The sequence below is a fragment of the Camelus bactrianus genome, chromosome 27 (assembly GCF_048773025.1).
Source record: "Camelus bactrianus isolate YW-2024 breed Bactrian camel chromosome 27, ASM4877302v1, whole genome shotgun sequence".
In the NCBI taxonomy this organism is placed as follows: domain Eukaryota; kingdom Metazoa; phylum Chordata; class Mammalia; order Artiodactyla; family Camelidae; genus Camelus; species Camelus bactrianus.
This window is the reverse complement of record NC_133565.1, coordinates 27,128,035-27,146,634: the sequence shown is the minus strand read 5'-3', so window position 1 is coordinate 27,146,634 and position 18,600 is coordinate 27,128,035. Positions and strand designations below refer to the sequence as shown.

Genomic DNA, 18,600 nt, shown 5'->3' with positions numbered 1-18,600 from the left:
GGTTTGGGGGATGACAGGATCCTGGGTGGGTGAGGTCAGCAGTACCTATGAGCCTGCACAGTTTTTCTAACTCTAATGCCTTCTAGATTGATTTTCCCCTATGCAAGGAAGCCTTCTTTATTTGATTCTGAAGCTCTGGACTGTTTTGATATTTGTACCTGGTTTGTACCCACAGTTGTCAGAAGCAGGCAGAAAGCAGCACAACAGTTTTTGTTGAATGTTTCTGAGTGGTGGAACACAGATCTGAATGTATTTGGGCAGTGCTTCTCATGCTCTAATGTATATATACTTATCACCTGTGGATCTTGTATAGATGCAGATTCTGATTCAGTGGGTTTGGAATACGGCCTGAGATTCTCTGTTTCTGACAAGTTTCCAAGCGGTACCAGTGTTGCTGATCTGTGTCATACTTTGACAAGTGTTTGGAGAAATTTGGGGTCTGTTCAGACACTAGCAGTGTATCCACTTTTTTTTTTTTGGCAATGGTGCTGTATCACTTAGGTTTGGAGTCTCTGGGTAGATAGTAAACTGAGGCTCCAAAATGAGGGTGTGAAGTAAGTTTGGGTTGCTGGATAAAGCCTGAGAACAAGTATCTCTGACAGCCTCTCCTTGTAGGCTTTTGTGTGTCAGTATCTTTCTCAGATGACCCCCGTTTTCAGATAACTGCTCCGAGGTTAGTGGCTTGCCCAAGGTTACACAGCCAGCAAGTGTGTGGGGCTGAGACTGACATGTCACCTCTGCTCACTTAGTGTGAAGAGGAAGTCCTGTTGCCTGGCGTTAGGATATGGAGTCACTGTCTTTTAATGTTCTCCCATACTAGCAGCCATGTGATACCCCTGCTCCATGGGAGGTGGGAAGGGCAGGGGACTGGAAGAGCAGCAGTGGTGCCAGGAGGAGGCGGGGAAGCCAGTGCAGTCGCCATGCACAATAGGAGCCCAGCATGTTTAAGTCCAGGCACCCGTAGAAACAGACAGTGGATTTACCATGGTTGGTCAGGCCTCTGTGTGTTGCAGATGAGGGGGATCCCCAGGACCATCTCTTCTAACCCCACAAAGGCCATCAGGAATCCCCCACCCCCTCTTGAGCAGAGCAGGACACTCACGCAGCTGCCCCTCTGGCTGGTACTGACACAGGCCTGGCTTCTTTCCCTTTTTCTACCCTCGACCCAGGTGTGCTTCAAGTACTTCTGCCGGAGCTGCTGGCACTGGCGGCACAGCATGGAGGGCCTGCGCCACCACAGCCCCCTGATGCGGAACCAGAAGAACCGAGATTCCAGCTAGAGGAGCTGGCCTTGCCCAGTGGCCTGTGACGCCGAAGGCAGGCAGGTCAGGCAGCAGCCTGTACCATCCTGCCGCTGGCGACCAGGGAGCTGGCTTCCCGAGGACAAGGGAAAATCGTAGTCACCTTTGCACTTGCTGAATCTGTCTTTGTTTCTGCACTAATTAATGCACAATGAGTTTTGTCGGGTTTTGTTTTCAGGGGGTGCGCCAGGGCAAGGACCCTCTGGCTCACCCTCCAAGCGACTCTGTAGTTTTCCCAGATTTTAGTTTCTCATTTTGCCGATGAAAAGCAAAAAAGAAATACGTGTCCAGAAGGTAATGACACGATGCCTACATCTAGGTTTATTTATTAAAAGCGCTTTTTTACATTCCTTGCAATACTGATGGTGATGATGCGCAGGTCTCATTGGTTTCATTCTTGCAGTTGCCATACAGTGCCTTTCCATTTATTTAACCCCCACCTGAACGGCATAAACTGAGTGTTCAGCTGGTGTTTTTTACTGTAAACAACAAGGAGACTTTGCTCTTCATTTAAACCAAAATCATATTTCATATTTTACGCTCGAGGGTTTTTACCGGTTCCTTTTTACACTCCTTAAAACAGTTTTTAAGTCGTTTGGAACAAGAGATTTTTTTTTTTTTCTTTCCTGGCAGCTTTTAACATTATAGCAAATTTGTGTCTGGGGGACTGCTGGTCACTGTTTCTCACAGTTGCAAATCAAGGCATTTGCAAACAAGAAAAAAAATTTTTTTGGATTTGAAACTGGACCGGATAAACGATGTTTGAACGGCTGCTGTATATAGTTTTAAATGGTTTATTGCACCTTCTTAAGTTGCACTTATGTGGGGGGGAGGGTTGATAGAAGTTTTTAATCACAAAGTCACAGGACTTTTTTCTTTTGTAACTGAGCTAAAAAGGGCTGCTTTTTGGTGGGGGCAGATGAAGGCTCACAGGAGCCCTTTCTCTCAGAGGGGACAAGTACCCTTCCCTTAATTCTTTCATTTGAGAAATGTGTGAAGCAACAGTTTCAGTTTCAGTTTCAGTTGACAAAGATGCTACTGGAATTTGAAAACTTGACTTTTCCTTTCTTTCTTTCTTTCTTTTTTTCTTTTTTTTAAAAAAACAAAACAAAACTACTTGCCCCTCTTTGGGAAGCTGTGTGCCAAAGAACCAGTGTCATAACCCCCCCCCCCCCCGCTGAGCTGACGTTGCATTGTTGCATATCCCAGCTACTCTGTGGGTTTTGTGAAGCTGTGTGTGAAGTCTCTACCTCATTGTAGTATATGCAGGCAAGACTGCACTCTCCTACAGATGTGTGGAGTAAGCTGTGGTGTAGTTTTTTTTGGCACATAATAAACACGTTGCAGCAGAGTTCTGGTTTTGTCTCTGTGTCTGAGGTATGGGAACAAGCGGGCAGTGGGGTAATAAGATTCCAGAGTTAAAACCTGTGGTTTCCTTGGATTTTCTATGATGGGATTCCAGGCCAGGTTGATGGTGAGGCCATGTGGGAGACTTGCCCCTGTAAGTCTTTCTTGGTCACTTCCGTGGTCAAATGTACCTTCTCTGGTGGGCGGATACCTCTAGTCCAACTGTGGATAAAGCCCTCACAATTAAATTTCTTGGGGCTCCTCTTCTCATAATCCCAGACCTAGCTTGGAGAAACTGGAGGCACAGCTCCTCAGGGGTTGGCATGAACCACTTTTCTCAGCTTCTCTAAGCTTCAGAGCTGATTCTTCTTGGGAGGCTTCCTGTCTCTTGCAGTCACCTGTGCTGACCCATTTCCTTCCTGAGAGAGAGTAAAGTTTTGCTGTTCTTCAGAGAGCCCTAGCATCTGGACTCTTTCTCACAGGCTCCCAGGATTTGTGAGAGGAGCTACTGATGGTTTGTTCAGGCAGGTTGTGCCTGGTTTCAGCTGCTGGAGTGACCCTTGGGAGGATTCCATTTTAGTCTGAGGAGTAGGGAGCCCTGCAACCTGGAGTATCTGTTCTGTGAGAGCTTCAAGCACTATCATGGGGAGTGGGGAGTCCCTCAGCCAAGAATGAGAGGCCTCATCTTTCACTTGAGGCCTGGCTGGACGCAGCTGAATTTGAAGTTTGTTGGTAAACTCATGCAACTCTTCTTGGAGGAGAGTCTGACCCTCCCTTTTGGTACCCTACCCCACACTACCCGTGTCATCTCTTCTCCCCTTTTGTCCTTGTCTAGGAGCAACATTCAGGGCAAGGGCTTCCTGTCTTTCAGCGTTCAATTCCCAGTCAGTTCAGTCTGACTGGACTGTCCAGGGTGACCAGGAGATGAGGGATGAGGCACAGCCCGGTGTCCCATAACTCATCCAACCTGGGCAGCCCATTCTTCCCTTAAGTCAGCTAGGGGCCTAAGACCTATTCAACAAAATTGGAAAGAGGGAGCAGGGTACTCCCCGGGTTAATGGGGCTACCAGGTGTAGCCTGTGCTGTGGGCTTCAGAAGGGCCTGGTTTGGAATGGATATGTCAGAAACAGCCTGAAGGCAGTGGTTGGAGAAGGTGCCTCCGTTGGGAGCACAACAGGTGAACTGGCCCCTTCAGTTAAATATTTGAGAGCTTGCTTTGTGCTGGGCACTGTTCAAGGCAAAACGATAAGGGAAATCACCCCTAGCCGAGAAACTAAGACAAGTCACTATGACATGTGCTAAGAAATACTAGAGCACTTTTAAAAGGATAGCGATGCTCCTTTGTGAGAGAATCCTCTCCGAGTTGTACCTGTGTCTCCACCAGGCTAGACAAGTCTCTGACCCACGGACTGGGTGGGGGTCCTGCGGGGGCACCATGCCCTACTTCCTCACTATTCCGCTCTCCCGCCTTCCCAAGGGCTCTTAAGTGTGAAAGAGATGCGCCCCTCTAGTCAAGAGCACTTCAAACGGGCAAACTAATCACTGACAAAAAAGGGGCTTAAAACGCAGGCCTAAGACAACCCTAGGTGGAGCTGGGTTGGGGCGGGTCGGGACCTAGGCCGGCCCATTGCGGGGCGGGCCAAGCACTCGCTCCGCCCTCTGGATGGCGGCCGACCATACACTTCCGTTCCGTCCCTCCCGGCCAGGGGTCGCTGTGGTGCGCTGGAGTCGGCTCAGCGCATCCCAGGCTAGGCGGAAGCGACTTTCTGGCCCGCACTTTATAGGCCTCTCTTGTGCTTCCTGTTTCCTCTTTTACGAAGAACCAGCCAACATGGTAGGTGTTATGGCTCGAAGCTGCTATCCCCTACAATCGTCCTCCATCCGCCGCTCTCCCCGGCCCCTAGCTCTCAAGGAGGGGTGCAAGGCCCTGTGAGGCCGAAGCCTCCGCGGACCGCTTGCTTCCACGATGACCTCGAGCTCCAGCACTGCCCGGCTGGCCCTCCCCTCTCCTGGGCTCAGCCCCAGCCCACAAACCCCTCTCCAGCCGGGCTTTACGCCGCGTCGTTGCCGGGAGGGGTGTCCTGGCTCGCGAGTGACCCTGTCTTCTCCACCCGCAGGGCCGCGTTCGCACCAAAACCGTGAAGAAGGCGGCCCGGGTCATCATTGAGAAGTACTACACACGCCTCGGCAACGACTTCCACACCAACAAGCGCGTGTGCGAGGAGATCGCCATTATTCCCAGCAAGAAGCTCCGCAACAAGATAGCAGGGTGAGTGAGTCTGCGCTCGGCCTCCGGGGTTCCGCTGGGAGGTGGAGCGCCGTGGCCCGCGGTCGGTTATGGGGTCCGCGGTGGTGGGACCCGGACGAGGCTGCGCCGCGGAGAGCGCTGCAGGTGTGCGTTTGCAGGCATTCTTGTTCCCCGTGTCTTGCGTTCGCGTTATACTTGGCGGTTTGATTGGCGGGGGCACTTGGACGAGGTTAGCCACAGTCGAACTCGGGAAGACTTACATTAAGTACAGTACAAGCCAGCGTGATTAAATGCTAAGTTACGTAAATTGGAACTCGGAGAAAATAAAATGAAGGCCGGGAGGAATCGTGAAAGTTTGAGAGGAGGATCTGATAGCTTTGACAGCGCGTTTGAATAGAGAGGATGTGAGACACCAGCGGGACGGGCTTGCTTGGCAAGCGGAGCTGCTTGTAGCGGTTCTGTGTAGGTAGGAGGTTCAGAGTCAGGGCTTCTAAAATGGTGAACCCTCTCCCTTCTCACTGGAATAAGGACAAAAACTACGTATTCATCCAGATGTTCTGTGTACCTGTTGGGAGCCAGCGTGTGTTTCAGTGGTGTTGGGCATTTGTACCTCGTAGCTATGTCACACATCTGATGAAGCGGATTCAGAGAGGCCCAGTGAGAGGCATCTCCATCAAGCTGCAGGAGGAGGAGAGAGAAAGGAGAGACAATTACGTGCCTGAGGTAAACTTTCTGGGTCTTTTTCTGGGCCTCTGGTTCACCCTGAAAGATACAGCAGGTTCCTGAGAACCATTTCATGTATCTGGTTTTCAAAGGGACCTCAGCTGAGTCTGGGTCCTTTATCTTGTACCCCTGAACCAGCTGTAGGTTATGGCCCATAATTACCTGCCTATATATTAGCTTCTGTCCTGCCTTGTTGGGACCATGTGAGTCCATTCTGTTTTACACATGAGAGCCCTTTAATGATGTTTGTTTGGTGATTTATCATGTCTTCTGGTTTGATTATATGCCCTAGCATAATATTCCAGAGGTATAAACCCAGTCTTAAGGTTTATAACCCAGTCTAAATACTGAGCCTGTGGAATCCTGTTCTGTCCCCTCTGTGCCACCCCACCCCCATCCACCCTTTTCTTTCTCCCTCATTTAAAAATCTTGGAGAACAAGGAGGGAAGGTGAAGTAACTCATTCCTATTTGGGGCCTGCTTTGTTCCTTCTAGGTCTCAGCCCTGGATCAGGAAATCATTGAAGTAGATCCTGACACTAAGGAAATGCTGAAGCTCTTGGTAAGTGTTTGCTGAATTCCTAAAGTAGAGCTTCCCTGGACATCAACAGTAGCATTCTGCTCTCTGTATTACTACTGGGTAACACTGAGTCCTTAAAACCTATCAGCTGTTCTTAACATTTTCTTTGCATTGTTTTCCTTTTCCTCACTGTATCCCATCCTGTTACTTTGATATATGAAGAAATGGTAACTCCAAGATTAGTAGGTGCAGGAATGGGAATTCCATCCACACTTTTAACTACTAAACTAGACTGTCTCCTAAATGGGTTTAGCTGGTTATTGAAGGTTGAGTTTGCGCGCCACAAGAAGGTAACTCCCAAATTCAGTGGCTGTTCTCCAAGGACTTCCAGGACACCCCTTCTCTCAGTTCCTTCTGTTCTGGATTCTGCAGCTGGCTCCTCAGATTTGCCCCCTTGGTTGCTGCCCTAGTTCTCTTTTCATTCTGTCTGCTTTCCTTCTGTGCCTGTATGCTAACCACTCAGATGAGCTGTGGTCTCATTGCCAGTTGCTTACGAGGCGCTACTTGGATGTTCAGCTATCTTCAATACAATTTGATACGTGTCTCTTCTGTGGCTTTTCTTAGTATTTTGCAGTTTGGTGAAAGTAGCGTGAGCTTCAAAGTCCATGTGCCAGTTCGTGATTTAGAGCTGCTTCATTTTTCCCTTTGTATGATCAGGAAATGTTGAAGATACTCAAAAAGATAATTCATAGAATGAACTCCCATGTATCTACCACCTAGCTTCAGAAAAGCATTACGAGTACAGCTAAAGCCTGCTATTGATCATTGTCTCCTGAAATAACCACTATCCTGAATGGAATTTTTTAGTTTCCACTGTAAAATTGGTTTGGGGGGATAAAATGGGAAATTAAGTTCTGGGTATGTGTGGACCCTTGGGTTCTCTGCGCCATTCACTTTGAGTTTAAGGGCAAGCCCTGCCTGACCTTTTCCTACCACTAGTGTTCCTGACCCCTTCCCAAATGTTGATTGCATTAAGTGATGCCTCCTACCTGAGGTCCTGGAAATGAAGTGTTGTATATACCTTAAAGCAGTGGTTCTCAAAGGGACATATTTTGTACTCGTTGCCCCCAGGGGGTATTTGGTAATATCTGGACACATTCTTGGTTGTCACAGCTAGGGGACACTAGCAGACATTAGTGGATAGAGGCCAGAGATGCTGTTAACATCCTGCAATGCACAGGACAGCTTCCTAAGGGCTGGCTGTTGGAGTGTAGGTTCCTTCAGAACTTGTAGAGCATCTTGTGAGTTTATTGCTCAGGGGTGGGGTTTCAAAGGCACTCTTGGTTTCTGCAGGATCCCACCAACCTGACCCCCAGCTGGTGGAGGCTGACAAAACCATGGCCTAATGGTGGTGCTGGGGCTCTGACTACAGATCTCACCAGTGCAGACACACTAAGTTCATTTTTGTTGTTCCAGGACTTTGGCAGTCTGTCCAACCTGCAGGTCACTCAGCCTACAGTTGGGATGAATTTCAAAACACCACGTGGAGCTGTTTGAAACTTTCTGCTGTGCTTTAATATTTTCAATAAACCTCGGACAACAACCTTGCCTGTGTCATCTGTGGGGTTGGGTACTGGTGGAGCTGAGGGCAGGGATTCTTTCTCAAGGGAGAAGTGTCCTGAAGAAGAGTGGTCTGCAGTGTGAGCACCTGTAAGTGACCTCTGGGCAGTGCCCATACAGATAATGGGTGTGTTCAGAGGCCTGAGCCTGAAAAAATGCATCACTGCTTCACTTGCCAGCTCCACACTGCCTGATCCTGGCAGGCCCTGAGCACTCAACTCTGGCTTCAGCAAAAGTCAGGAGATACCTTTCCTTTCTCACTCTACATGTCTGGTGTTTGCACCTCAGCCTTTCCTGGGTACACGCAATTTGGGTTAATGAACCTGCCTATCTTGAAAGTGTAACATTTCTCACAAGTATGACTGTTGGGTTTTCTGTGAGTGGGAGATGGGCTGAGTGGTGGTGGTCTTTGTGTCTTACCTATTGTGGAGCCCAGTACCGGGAGCATAGGAGATTGAAGAGTGAATGAATGCATGTGTGTGGGAGGATCAAAGAAACAACGGGGTGTGTCAGTTTAAGGGAGGCAAAGCTCACTGGGTGGATCCCCAGTAGACCTGAGCTCAGGGATCTGAGGCTGTGGGTCCAGTGGGAAGAGGGCTAGATAGGGCTGGTGTCTATTAGTCGGGAGGAGCAGCTGTTAAGTTGCAGCACCAATTTTTCTTTTTCAGGCTGGGACTAAGCTGGGCATGTGCAAGTCAAGATCTCTCTAAGGTAGTATCAGGGTCTTAGGTCAGTCTGGCTCTCCATTGATCCTGTCAGGCAGACATAGAGCAAACATTCTAGAAATGTAACTACATAAAATTGTAACAATTTTTTAATCTAATTTCAAACTTGAAAAGTTGCAAGATACAGTACGAAGAACTTATAAATACTTCACCCAGATCTACCAGTTCACGTTTTGCCCCGCTGTCTCTATATGTTTTTTTCTGTTCCATTGAGATTAAATCAGAGATGTGCCCTTTTGTTTCAAATATTTTAATGTCTATTTTCTAAGAACAAAGACATTCTTTAACCATAGATGGATTACCAAAATCAGGAAATATAATTGATAAAATACTGTTACCTAATCCATTATCAGATTTTTTTAAGTTTTCCCAATAATGTCTTTACTAGTTTTTCCTCCCTGGTCCAGGATCCAACCCAGAATTGCTGCATCTAGTTTTCTTGTCCTTTAGCCTCCTTTATATGTCTTTCATGGTATTTTTTAAAAGTATTGGCTGATTTTTTGTAAAATGCCTTTTAATTTGGGTTGGTTTGATATTGCCTCACAATTGGAGTTAACAGCCGTTTCTGTAGGGATACAAATTGTTTCTGACTTGAAATGGTTCAGTTTAAGATTTTTCGACTTCAGGGTGGTGTGAAGGTGATATGCATTCAGTAGAAACTATATTTTGAATTTTGATCTTTTCCTGTCTAGTATGGTATAACATGCTGCTGGGCAATGGCAGTGAGCCATAGACTCCAGTCAGCAGTGTGGATCCAAAGTAAACAACCAACACTTAACATCTATTCAATATCCATATAATCACTGTTTCACTTTATGTACATGTTCAGCATACTTACGAGATACTTAACACTTTATTATAAAACGGGCTTTGTGTTTTATGATTTTACCCAACTGTAGGCCAATGTGTGAGGACATTTAAGCCTAGGCTAAGCTATGGTGTTCAGTAGGTCAAGTCTATTAAATGCAGTTTTTGACTTAGGGTATTTTCAATTTACGATGGGTTTATTGCAACATAACCCCATCATAAGTGAAGGAAGATCTGTAGTGCAGAAGTGATATACTGTGTGCTTGATGCATCATATTGAGAGGCACAGAACTATCAGTTTGTCACATTTTTAGTGATGTTTGAGCACTTGGGATTAAGGTGCATCTGTCAAATTTCTCCACTCTAAGTTGTAAAGAGATATTTGAAAGTTAAATATCCTTCATCAACTTTTCACTCACTGGTTTTAGCATCTAGATGACATTTTAACTCCATTATTACCTTTATATTTATTACTATTGTACAATAAGGAAGTTTTCTCTTATTTACCACAAACTTTACGTTTTTTGGTGTGGGGTCAGGCATTTTCAGCGAATACTCTTGCCTTCTAAATATAGCTCTGTATAAAGAAGCCTCCCCCTTTTTTGGATTTTGGTGTTGGTGGTGAGGAAAGTGTTGGGATTTCTGTAGGGGGGGAGGAATTAGAGCTGGGTTAAAATTACCAATGGGTAATGAAATTAACAAAATAGGAAACCAGCTACGAGGCTGTTTGCTGTGATGGTTGCCACACTCCCCCACTAGGAGGCAGTGTCGTTGGTATTTTACAGCTGCCCGGCTGGTCCACCTCTAAGGCCCCGTGCTCTAGGTAACTTAGATAAGGGGTGGGAAGGGTGAAGGGAGGTGGAGGGAGCACACCTTGCGTGGCGTGAAGAAGCTGTTTTATTCTTTTGAGGAACTTCTATAGGCCTCAGCGCTTTCACCTGTAAAATAACACCTGTGCCCTTTAGAACTTCACGTGGAGCTTGTTAAGAGCCGATGGCCAGGCCCTGCCCCCGGGGGCTGTGATTTGTGCTTGAGGAGGTGGGCGGGGCCGGCGCAGGTGTTCCACGTGCGCCGCGGCAGCAAGTTGCGCTGCCCAGAAAGCCGCCGGACTTGGCTGGTCCTTGGTGCTGCGTCTCCCTTGTTCGGCCCGGATTATGCTCTTGGCATAAAATAGACTGGATATTCTTCTGCCTTCTGTGTCAGAGACTCTGCTCCTTAAAGATTTGAGAACGCCCCAGGAAGTTTTGGAGGTAATTTTTTCCTTTTTTTTTTTTTTTTGTATCGTCCTTAGTTGTGTTAAAGTATAATTTTCAACGAAGTGAAGTGACTCTCATACAGATAGATACGAAATGAAGACGTGTTAAGCGTTTTTTTAAAGCTCAATGAGAGAACTGAGATGTTGAGTCAGTTCAAAGGAGGACGACAAATTTGGAGTTAAAGGAATGTTGAAATAAATTTATAAATGGACGCAAAACTGACTTCTTCCACAGGAGGGAAGTCAGCTGAACCTCTGCCCAACAGAATATTTATTTGCGTTTGTCTGTAGATAAGAATTGTTTGCATTATCAGGTATCCACAACTTACACAGTTGTAAAATAGCTCCAGAGCAGTGAAAGGTGCAGAGCCTTGTAGAATCGAAATCAAAACCCAGGTTATTCTTAACAATTGAAGCACAAATATTCCCATCTGTATGTAACTTTGTATTTTCCCTATTGCCTATGTCATTAAGACTTTCAAGTTTATTAGTATACTTACAGTTTTTCTCATAATTAGGAAAACTCCCTGTTACTGTGTATCATTTTAAATATTATGTTTGTTTTCTAAATTAAATTTGTCAGATTTTTTTTATTAATAGTTTCAAAGAACCAGCACTTGGAGTTTTTACCCTTTCTACTTTACTTGAGGTTGCTGCTTTTCCTCATTAGATACTGAAAAAAGCAAAACAAGTGGATTCAATTGTGAGAAATGTGAATAAAGCTCATTTTTCTCTTTTTCAACTGCAGGGGTCAGCAAACTATGGCCAGCTGCCTGTTTGTGGATAAACCATGAACTAATGATGGTTTTCACATTTCTAAATGTTTTAAAACAACAGCAACAAAAAGAGGAGAATAATGTGGCCTATGAAAAGTATACGAAAATCAAATCAGTGTCTATATATAGAGTTTTATTGGGTGGCAGCCATGTTCATTTGTTTATATACTGTAGGAGGTTGTTTTCCTCATATAATGGCTGAATTAAATAGTTGCCACAGAGACAGTACGTGGCACTGTCATCACTTCACACTATGGGTTGAAGTTACACATTTATAACTCAGTAGTGTTTTGCAGGCCATATCCATTACTATATAATGACTATTTAAAAATTATTAGTGCAAACTTAATGTGAAAAAAAAGAAAACTGAGCTTTGGATGTTGTGTTTTTAAGGTATAAGTAGCTCATTCGTTAGCTAGGCAAGGGAAGCTGTTAATAACCAATGGTGAGTTAATTTCTAAGGCTGTTAGCCTTTGGGTGAGAATGGTTGCTTGAAGAGTTGAGAACATTGGGAGAAATATCAGCAATCAGTTAAAAACAAGGCAAATGGTTTTGAATGGTTTTCCTTGGCTCTTGATGAGTCAAAAACGTTACCAATACTGCTCAGTTGTTTATGCAAGAGTCAGTGCCAAGTTTCGAGAGAGCAAAGAATTAACCTCTAGAAAAATCTGCATAGAACAACTACAGGTGAGAATATTTTTAAAGATGAGAAACCACTGATTCAATATAACCTGAAATGGGAATTGGCTGAGCTAATGTTACAGCTGGTGGTGATAGAAATACGTGCGGAGCAGAAAGGGCTCAATGTTTGGACATGTTTCAAAGCTTGCAAAAATGTAAAGTGTTTAAAATCTATGCTATTATGTTACTCATTGGTGGGTATTCTATAGAAAATATTTAGATCTGTCATTTATTGAACCAGTACTGTTAACAGTGAATTTAACTCTCTGTAGACTTAACCATATCACCTCCGTGAATTTTGATATAGTTTTTTCAACTGCAGTAACATAGCATAATATTTACTATTTTAACCATTCATAAGTGTAAAAATCAGAAGCATTAAGTATGTTTACAGTGTTATGGTAACCATTGTCACTACAGCCAAATTTTTTCATCACCCACAACAAAAACTCTGTACTCATTAGACAATAACTCCTCATTTCCCCTTCTCCCCCCAACACCTTGTAACCTCTGTTTTGCCTTCTATCTTTATGAATTTGCTTATCCTAGGTGCCTCATGTAAGTGGAATTATATAGCATTTGTCCTTTTTGCGACTGGCTTATTTCACTAATAAGCATGATATTTTCAAGGTCCATCCATGTTGTGGCATATATCAAACTATTTTCCTTCTTATGGCTAAATAATATTCTATAACATTTATATATATGCACACACACATACATATACATACATACAGACATTGATACATACCACATTGTGTTTATTCTTTTTTTGGTTAACATTTTGGTTGCTTCCACTTTTTGGTTGTTGTGAATAATGCTGCTATGAACATGGGTATACAACTATCTATTCCTGCTTTCAGTTATTTTGAGTAATACCAAGAAGTGAAATTGATAGATCATATGGTAAATCTGTTTAATTTTTTGAGGAAATGCCATACTATTTTCCACAGCAGCTGCACTGTTTTAGATTCCTGCCAGCAATGAACAAGAGTTCCAATTTCTCCAAATCTTTGGCAACACTTGTTACCTTCTGGGTTTGTTTGTTTTTGGTTGTTATTTATTTATTAATAATAGCCGTTCTGATGAGTGTGAAGTTCTAATGGTGTCTCATTGTAGTTTTGATTTGCATTTCCCTAACAATTAGTGATGTTGAACATCTTTTTATGTGTTTATTGGCCATTTGTATATCTTCTTTAGAGAAATGTCTATTAAGGTTCTTTGCCCATTTTCAAATTGGTTTTTTTGTTGTTACTGAATTGTCAGAGTTCTTTGTATATTCTGGATATTAATCTTTTATCATACATGATTTGCAAATATTTTCTCGCATACTGTGGGTTGTCTTTTCTCTCTGTTGATAGTGTCCTTTGATCCACCAAAGTTTTAAATTTTGATGAAGTTCAGTCATTTTTTTTCCTTGTATTGCCTATGCTTTTGGTGTCATATGTAAGAATCCTTTGCCAAATCCATGGCCAAATCCCTATTTTCTCTCAAGAGTTTTATGGCTTTAGCTCTTATATTTAAGTCTGATACATTTTGTGTTTATTTTTGTATGTGATTTGAAGTAGGGGTCGAACTTCATTCTTTTGCATATGGAAGTGCAATTGTCCTGGCATAATTTGCTAAAGAGACTATTCTTTTTCCATTGAATGCACTTGGAACCCTTGACAAAAATAAATTAGCCATAAATGTATGGGTTTATTTCTGAACTCTCAGTTCTATTCCATTGGTCTATATGTCTGTCCTTATGTCAGTAGCACAGTGTTTTGATTACTGCAGCTTTGTAGTGAGCTATGAAATGTGAGTCTTCCAAATTATTTTTCAAGGTTTTTGGTCTTTTTTGGGTGGAGTAGTTGGGGTTTTTTGTTTGTTTTTTTTGTTTTTTACTTGGACTGTTTAAATTTGCTAGGCTGCCATAACAAAATACCACAGACTGGGTGTCTTAAACAGAGATTTATTTTCTTACAGTTCTGAAGGCTAGAAGTCCAACATCAAGATGTAAGCAGGTTTGGTTTCTCCTGAGGCCTGTCTTCTTAGCTTGCAGATTCCTGTCTTCTCGCTGTGTCCTCACATGGTCTTTTCTCTGTGCACCTGCATCCCTAATCTCTCTCCGTGTGTCCAAATTTCTTCTTATAAAGACACCAGTCAGATTAGACTAGGGTCCACCCTAATGGAGTCACTGTAACATAATCACCTCTTTAAAGGCCCTGTCTCCAAATACAGTCACATTCTGAGGTACTGGGGGTTAAGGCTTCCACATAGGAATTTTGGAGAACACAATTCTACCTATAACATGGACTCCTGCAGTGAATTTGAGGATGAGCTTTTCCATTTCTGCAAAAAAGGCCATTGGAATTTTAACAGGCGTTGCACTGAATTTTCTAGATGACTTTGGGTAGTATTGATGTCTTGACAATATTAAGTCATCCAATCCATGAGTATGGAATGCGTTTTTACTTATTTAGGTCTTCTTTAATTTCTTAGAGGAATGTTTTGTAATTTTCAGGGAACAAGTCTTTCAATCCTTGCTTAAGTTTATTCCCAGGCATTTTATTCTTTTAGATTATGGTGTCGTGATATAATAAGAAATATATATTTGGTTTTTCTCCCCAGTTCTTGGCACAATCTTCTAAAATCCTTAGAATTTCCTGAGTGTTAGGGATGAAAGGACCATCTTTTGTTATTCATAATAAGCCCCTTTCAACCATACTTGAGTTTATGCTAATGAGGTGACTCTTAGTGGGCTATAGTTAAATTCAGGATGTGGGCTGGTTGCTAGAGGAACCAGCCATGTGATTAGAGATCAGAACATCTAGCCCCACCCCCTGACCTCTGTGGAGGGGAAAAGGGCTGGAGATTGAGTTAATCACCAATAGCCAATGATTTAATCCAACATGTCTACATAATTTAACTTCCATTTAAAGCTCTAGTGATGGGGTTTGGAGAGCTTCCAGATTGGTGAATGTGTGCTGGGAGGGTGACAGATCTTAAACTCCTTGGGGACAGAAAATCCTATGCTCAAGATCCTTCCAGACCTCACCCTATGTATCTCTTCATCTGGCTGTTCATTTATATCCTTTATAACAAACTATTAATAGTAAAGTTTTACCCTGAGTTCTGTGAACTGTTACAGCAAATTACTGAACCTGAGACAGGGTCATGGGAGTCCACAGTTTGTAGCTAAATCAGACAGAAATGCTGATAACCTGGCGACTCACTACTTGTGACTGATATCTGAACTAGGGGGCAGTCTTGTGGGACTGAGATTTTAATCTGTGGGGTCTGTGCTAACTCTGGCTGATGAGTGTCAAAACTGAATTAAATTGAAGGATACCTAGTTGATGTCTAAAGAGAATTGGAGAATTGCTTGATGTGGAAAACCCACACATAGATGTTATTGTAAATGGAATTGGTTTCTCAAATTTCCTTTTCTAATTATTCATTACTGGTGTAGAAATGCAACTGATATTTGCAATTTTGCTGAATTTGTTGATTAGCTCTAATAACTTTCTTGTACATTCCTTGGGATTTTCTATGTATTGGATAATGTCACCTGCAAATTAATAGAGTTTTACTTCTTCATTCCAATTTGGATGACTTATTTCTTGTTCTTGTCTAATTGTTCTGGATAGAATTTCTAGTACAGTGTTAAATAGCAAGGTGAAAGTAGGCGTTGTTGTCCCATTTGTGAAATTACAAGTAAAGCTTTCAATCTTTCATCGTGGGGCATAATGTTAGCTGTGGGTTTTTCATAAATGCCCTTTATCATGTTGAGGAATCTTCCCTCTATTCCTAGTTTTCTGTGAGTTTTCTTTAATCATGAAAGAGTGTTGGCTTTTGTAAATGCTTTTTTTGTATCAGTTGAGATGATAGTATGGTTTCCCCCCATTTCTTCTACTCCTGTGATGTAGTACACTGATTTTTTTTCTTATGTTGAACCTTACATTTATGTTATAAATTCCACTTTGTCATGGTGTATACTCCTTTTAATGTGCTGAATTTGGTTTGCTAGTATTTTGCTGAGGATCTCTGCATTGATATTCATAAGGGATACTGATTTATATTTTTCTTTTTTGTGGTGGTCTTACTATGGCTTTGGTGTCAGGAAATGCTGAACTCAGAGTGAAGTGGAAAGTGTTCTCTTCTATTTTATTTCCTTGAAGAGTCTAAGAAGGATTGGTGTTAATTTTTCTTTAAATTTTTGGTAGAATTCACCAATGAATCCATGTGGTCCTAAACTTCTTTTTGGAGAAGTTTTTGATTACTGATTCAATGTTTTTACTTGTTATAGGTCTAGTGAGATTTTTTGTTTCTTGAGTCAATTTAAGTCATTTGTGTATTTTTAGAAATTTGTCCATTTCATCTAGGCTATCCAGTTTTTGGTGTACAGGTGTTCATAGAATTCTCTTAATTATTTTTGTTTTTGTTTGTTTGGTGGTAATAGGCACAGTGTTTTGCATTGCATTTAGGTAACAGGAATCCAGTTGACAGATATTGTCAGTGAACAGTTACAGTGAAAGTATATTCTCCCCCAGGTGTTAGAAGGAGCTTTTTATAGCTGTGGAAAACATCAGGTCCAACAAGGGAAACCAAGGAGCCTACTACTGAATCTGTTCACTCAGTGATACTATTTGTGATCTCACCTTCATTTTCATGCTTGCCAGAGTTTTTGGTATTTTTGTAATTCTCTATGACAAGCTTTCACAAACCTTGAAACTAAAGCATAAAGGGTCACAATATATACATAAGAATATATAAAAAAAACAACTTTCAGAGCCCAAAGAGGGATTTCAGTTTTTTCTTTTGGAATGTTTTCCAAAGTGGCTGCACTATTTTACATTCTGACCAGTAACGTATGGAGGTTCCAGTTCCTTCACGTCCTCACCAAAACTTGTTTGTAACTGCGTTTCTTGATGACACCTTACTAGTGTGTGTGAACTGGTATCTTATTGTGGTTTTACTTTGCATTTCCCTGATGATTAATGATATTATTCATGTGCTTGTTGACCATTTGTATATATTCTTTGAGGAAATGTCTATTCAAATCCTTGCTCATTTTAAAATTGGATTATTTATTTTTTTATTGTTGAGTTGTAAGTGTTCTTTATATATTCTGATTACTAGAACCCCATCAATAATTTGAAAATATTTTCTCCCATTCTGTCAATTTTCTTTTCACATTCCTGATAGTGTCCTTTGAAGCACAGAGTTCTAAGTTTTGGTGAAATCCAGTTTTTGTATTTTTTTTCTTTGGTTGCTTGTGCTTTAAGTGTCATATCTAATAAATTATTGGCTAACCCAAGGTCACTATGATTTGCGCCTATGTTTTCATCTAAAAGTTTTGTAGTTTTCACTCTCACGTTTAGGTCCTTGATCTGATTTGTGTTAATTTTTGTATGTGATGTGAGGTAGGGATCAAACTTCATTCTTTTGCATGTGGATATCCAGTTATCCCAGCCCCACTTGTTGAAACGACTGTTCCCCATTGAAAGGTCTTGGCATCATGTAGGAAATCAGTTAATCATAAATGTAAGGGTTTATTTCTGGACTCAATTCTATTCCATTAACCTATATGCCTATCCTTATGACAGTGTCACAGTCTTGATTTCTGTGTCTTTATAGAAAGTTTTAAAACCAGGAAGTGTGAGTCTTTCAACTTTGCTGGGGTTTTTTGTTTTTTTTTTTTCCCAAAATTGTTTTGGCTATTCAGGGCCCATAATATTCCCATATGAATTTTTAGGATCAGCTTGTCAATTAATGCAAAAAAGGTAGTTGGGCCTCTATAGGGATTGCACTGTATCCATAGATCAATTTGTGGACTTTATTAAATAGTTTCCTAGGGCTGCCAGAGTAAGGAACCACAAACTGAGTGGCTTAAAACAATAGAAATGTGTTGTCTCATGGTTCTGGAGGTTAGAAGTCTGAAATCAAGGTGTCTTCAGGGCCATGCTTCCTCTGAAACCTGTAGGTGAATCCTTCCTTGCCTCTTCCCAGCTTCTGGTGGTTTTCCAGCAATCTTTGGTGTTCATTGGCTTGTAGATGCATCACTCCAAACCTGTCGTCACATGGCATCTTTTCATAAGGACATCAATCATATTGAGTTGAGGGGGCCTGTCCTATTGCAGGATGACTTCATCTTAACTAATTACATGACCCTATTCCAAATAAGGACACATTCTGAGGTGCTAGGGTTAAGACTTCAACATATCTTTTTTGGGAGGACACAGTTCAACCCTTAACAAGGACTGTTGTCTACCTAACAATGTGAAGTCTTCCAGTGCATGAACATGGGATATTTTTCAGGTTGTTTAATTTCTTTCAGTGATGTTTTCAATGCAGTTTTCAGTGCACAAGCCCTGTACTTAATTATTCCTAACTATTTTTATTCTTTTTGATGCTATTATAAATGGAGTTATTTTCCCAATTTCATTTTTTGGTTGATCGTTAGTAGTGTATGGCAATAGACTTAATTTTTATATATTGAAATTATATCCTGTAACCTTGCTACTGTTGAGGAGGAAGACATTTCCCCCCTACCCATCTTGAGTTCTTTTGGCTGGTCTAATAATTAAATTGACACAAAACAGATTAACAGGAGG

At 42.2% G+C, this 18,600-nt stretch overlaps 2 protein-coding genes across 11 annotated transcripts in view; both read left to right on the top strand.

Annotated features, from left to right (window-relative positions):
* CPEB1 (cytoplasmic polyadenylation element binding protein 1) overlaps positions 1-2,836 on the top strand; it is a 67,393-nt gene extending 64,557 nt beyond the window's left edge. For all 10 annotated transcript variants that reach the window (XM_074353941.1, XM_045516749.2, XM_045516750.2 and 7 more), the window contains one exon: positions 1,170-2,836. In XM_074353941.1, the coding sequence (XP_074210042.1) occupies positions 1,170-1,280 (111 nt within the window). In that variant the 3' untranslated portion in view covers positions 1,281-2,836. The remainder of the gene's footprint in view (positions 1-1,169) is intronic.
* Positions 2,837-4,296: 1,460 nt separating this feature from the next.
* Positions 4,297-7,741, top strand: RPS17 (ribosomal protein S17). The gene is made up of 5 exons (XM_074353942.1): positions 4,297-4,482; positions 4,766-4,917; positions 5,514-5,619; positions 6,114-6,179; positions 7,614-7,741. Exons 1-5 carry the CDS (start codon positions 4,312-4,314, stop codon positions 7,692-7,694), a joined length of 576 nt encoding a protein of 191 aa, XP_074210043.1. The 5' UTR covers positions 4,297-4,311; the 3' UTR covers positions 7,695-7,741.
* The last annotated feature ends 10,859 nt before the right edge of the window (positions 7,742-18,600 follow it).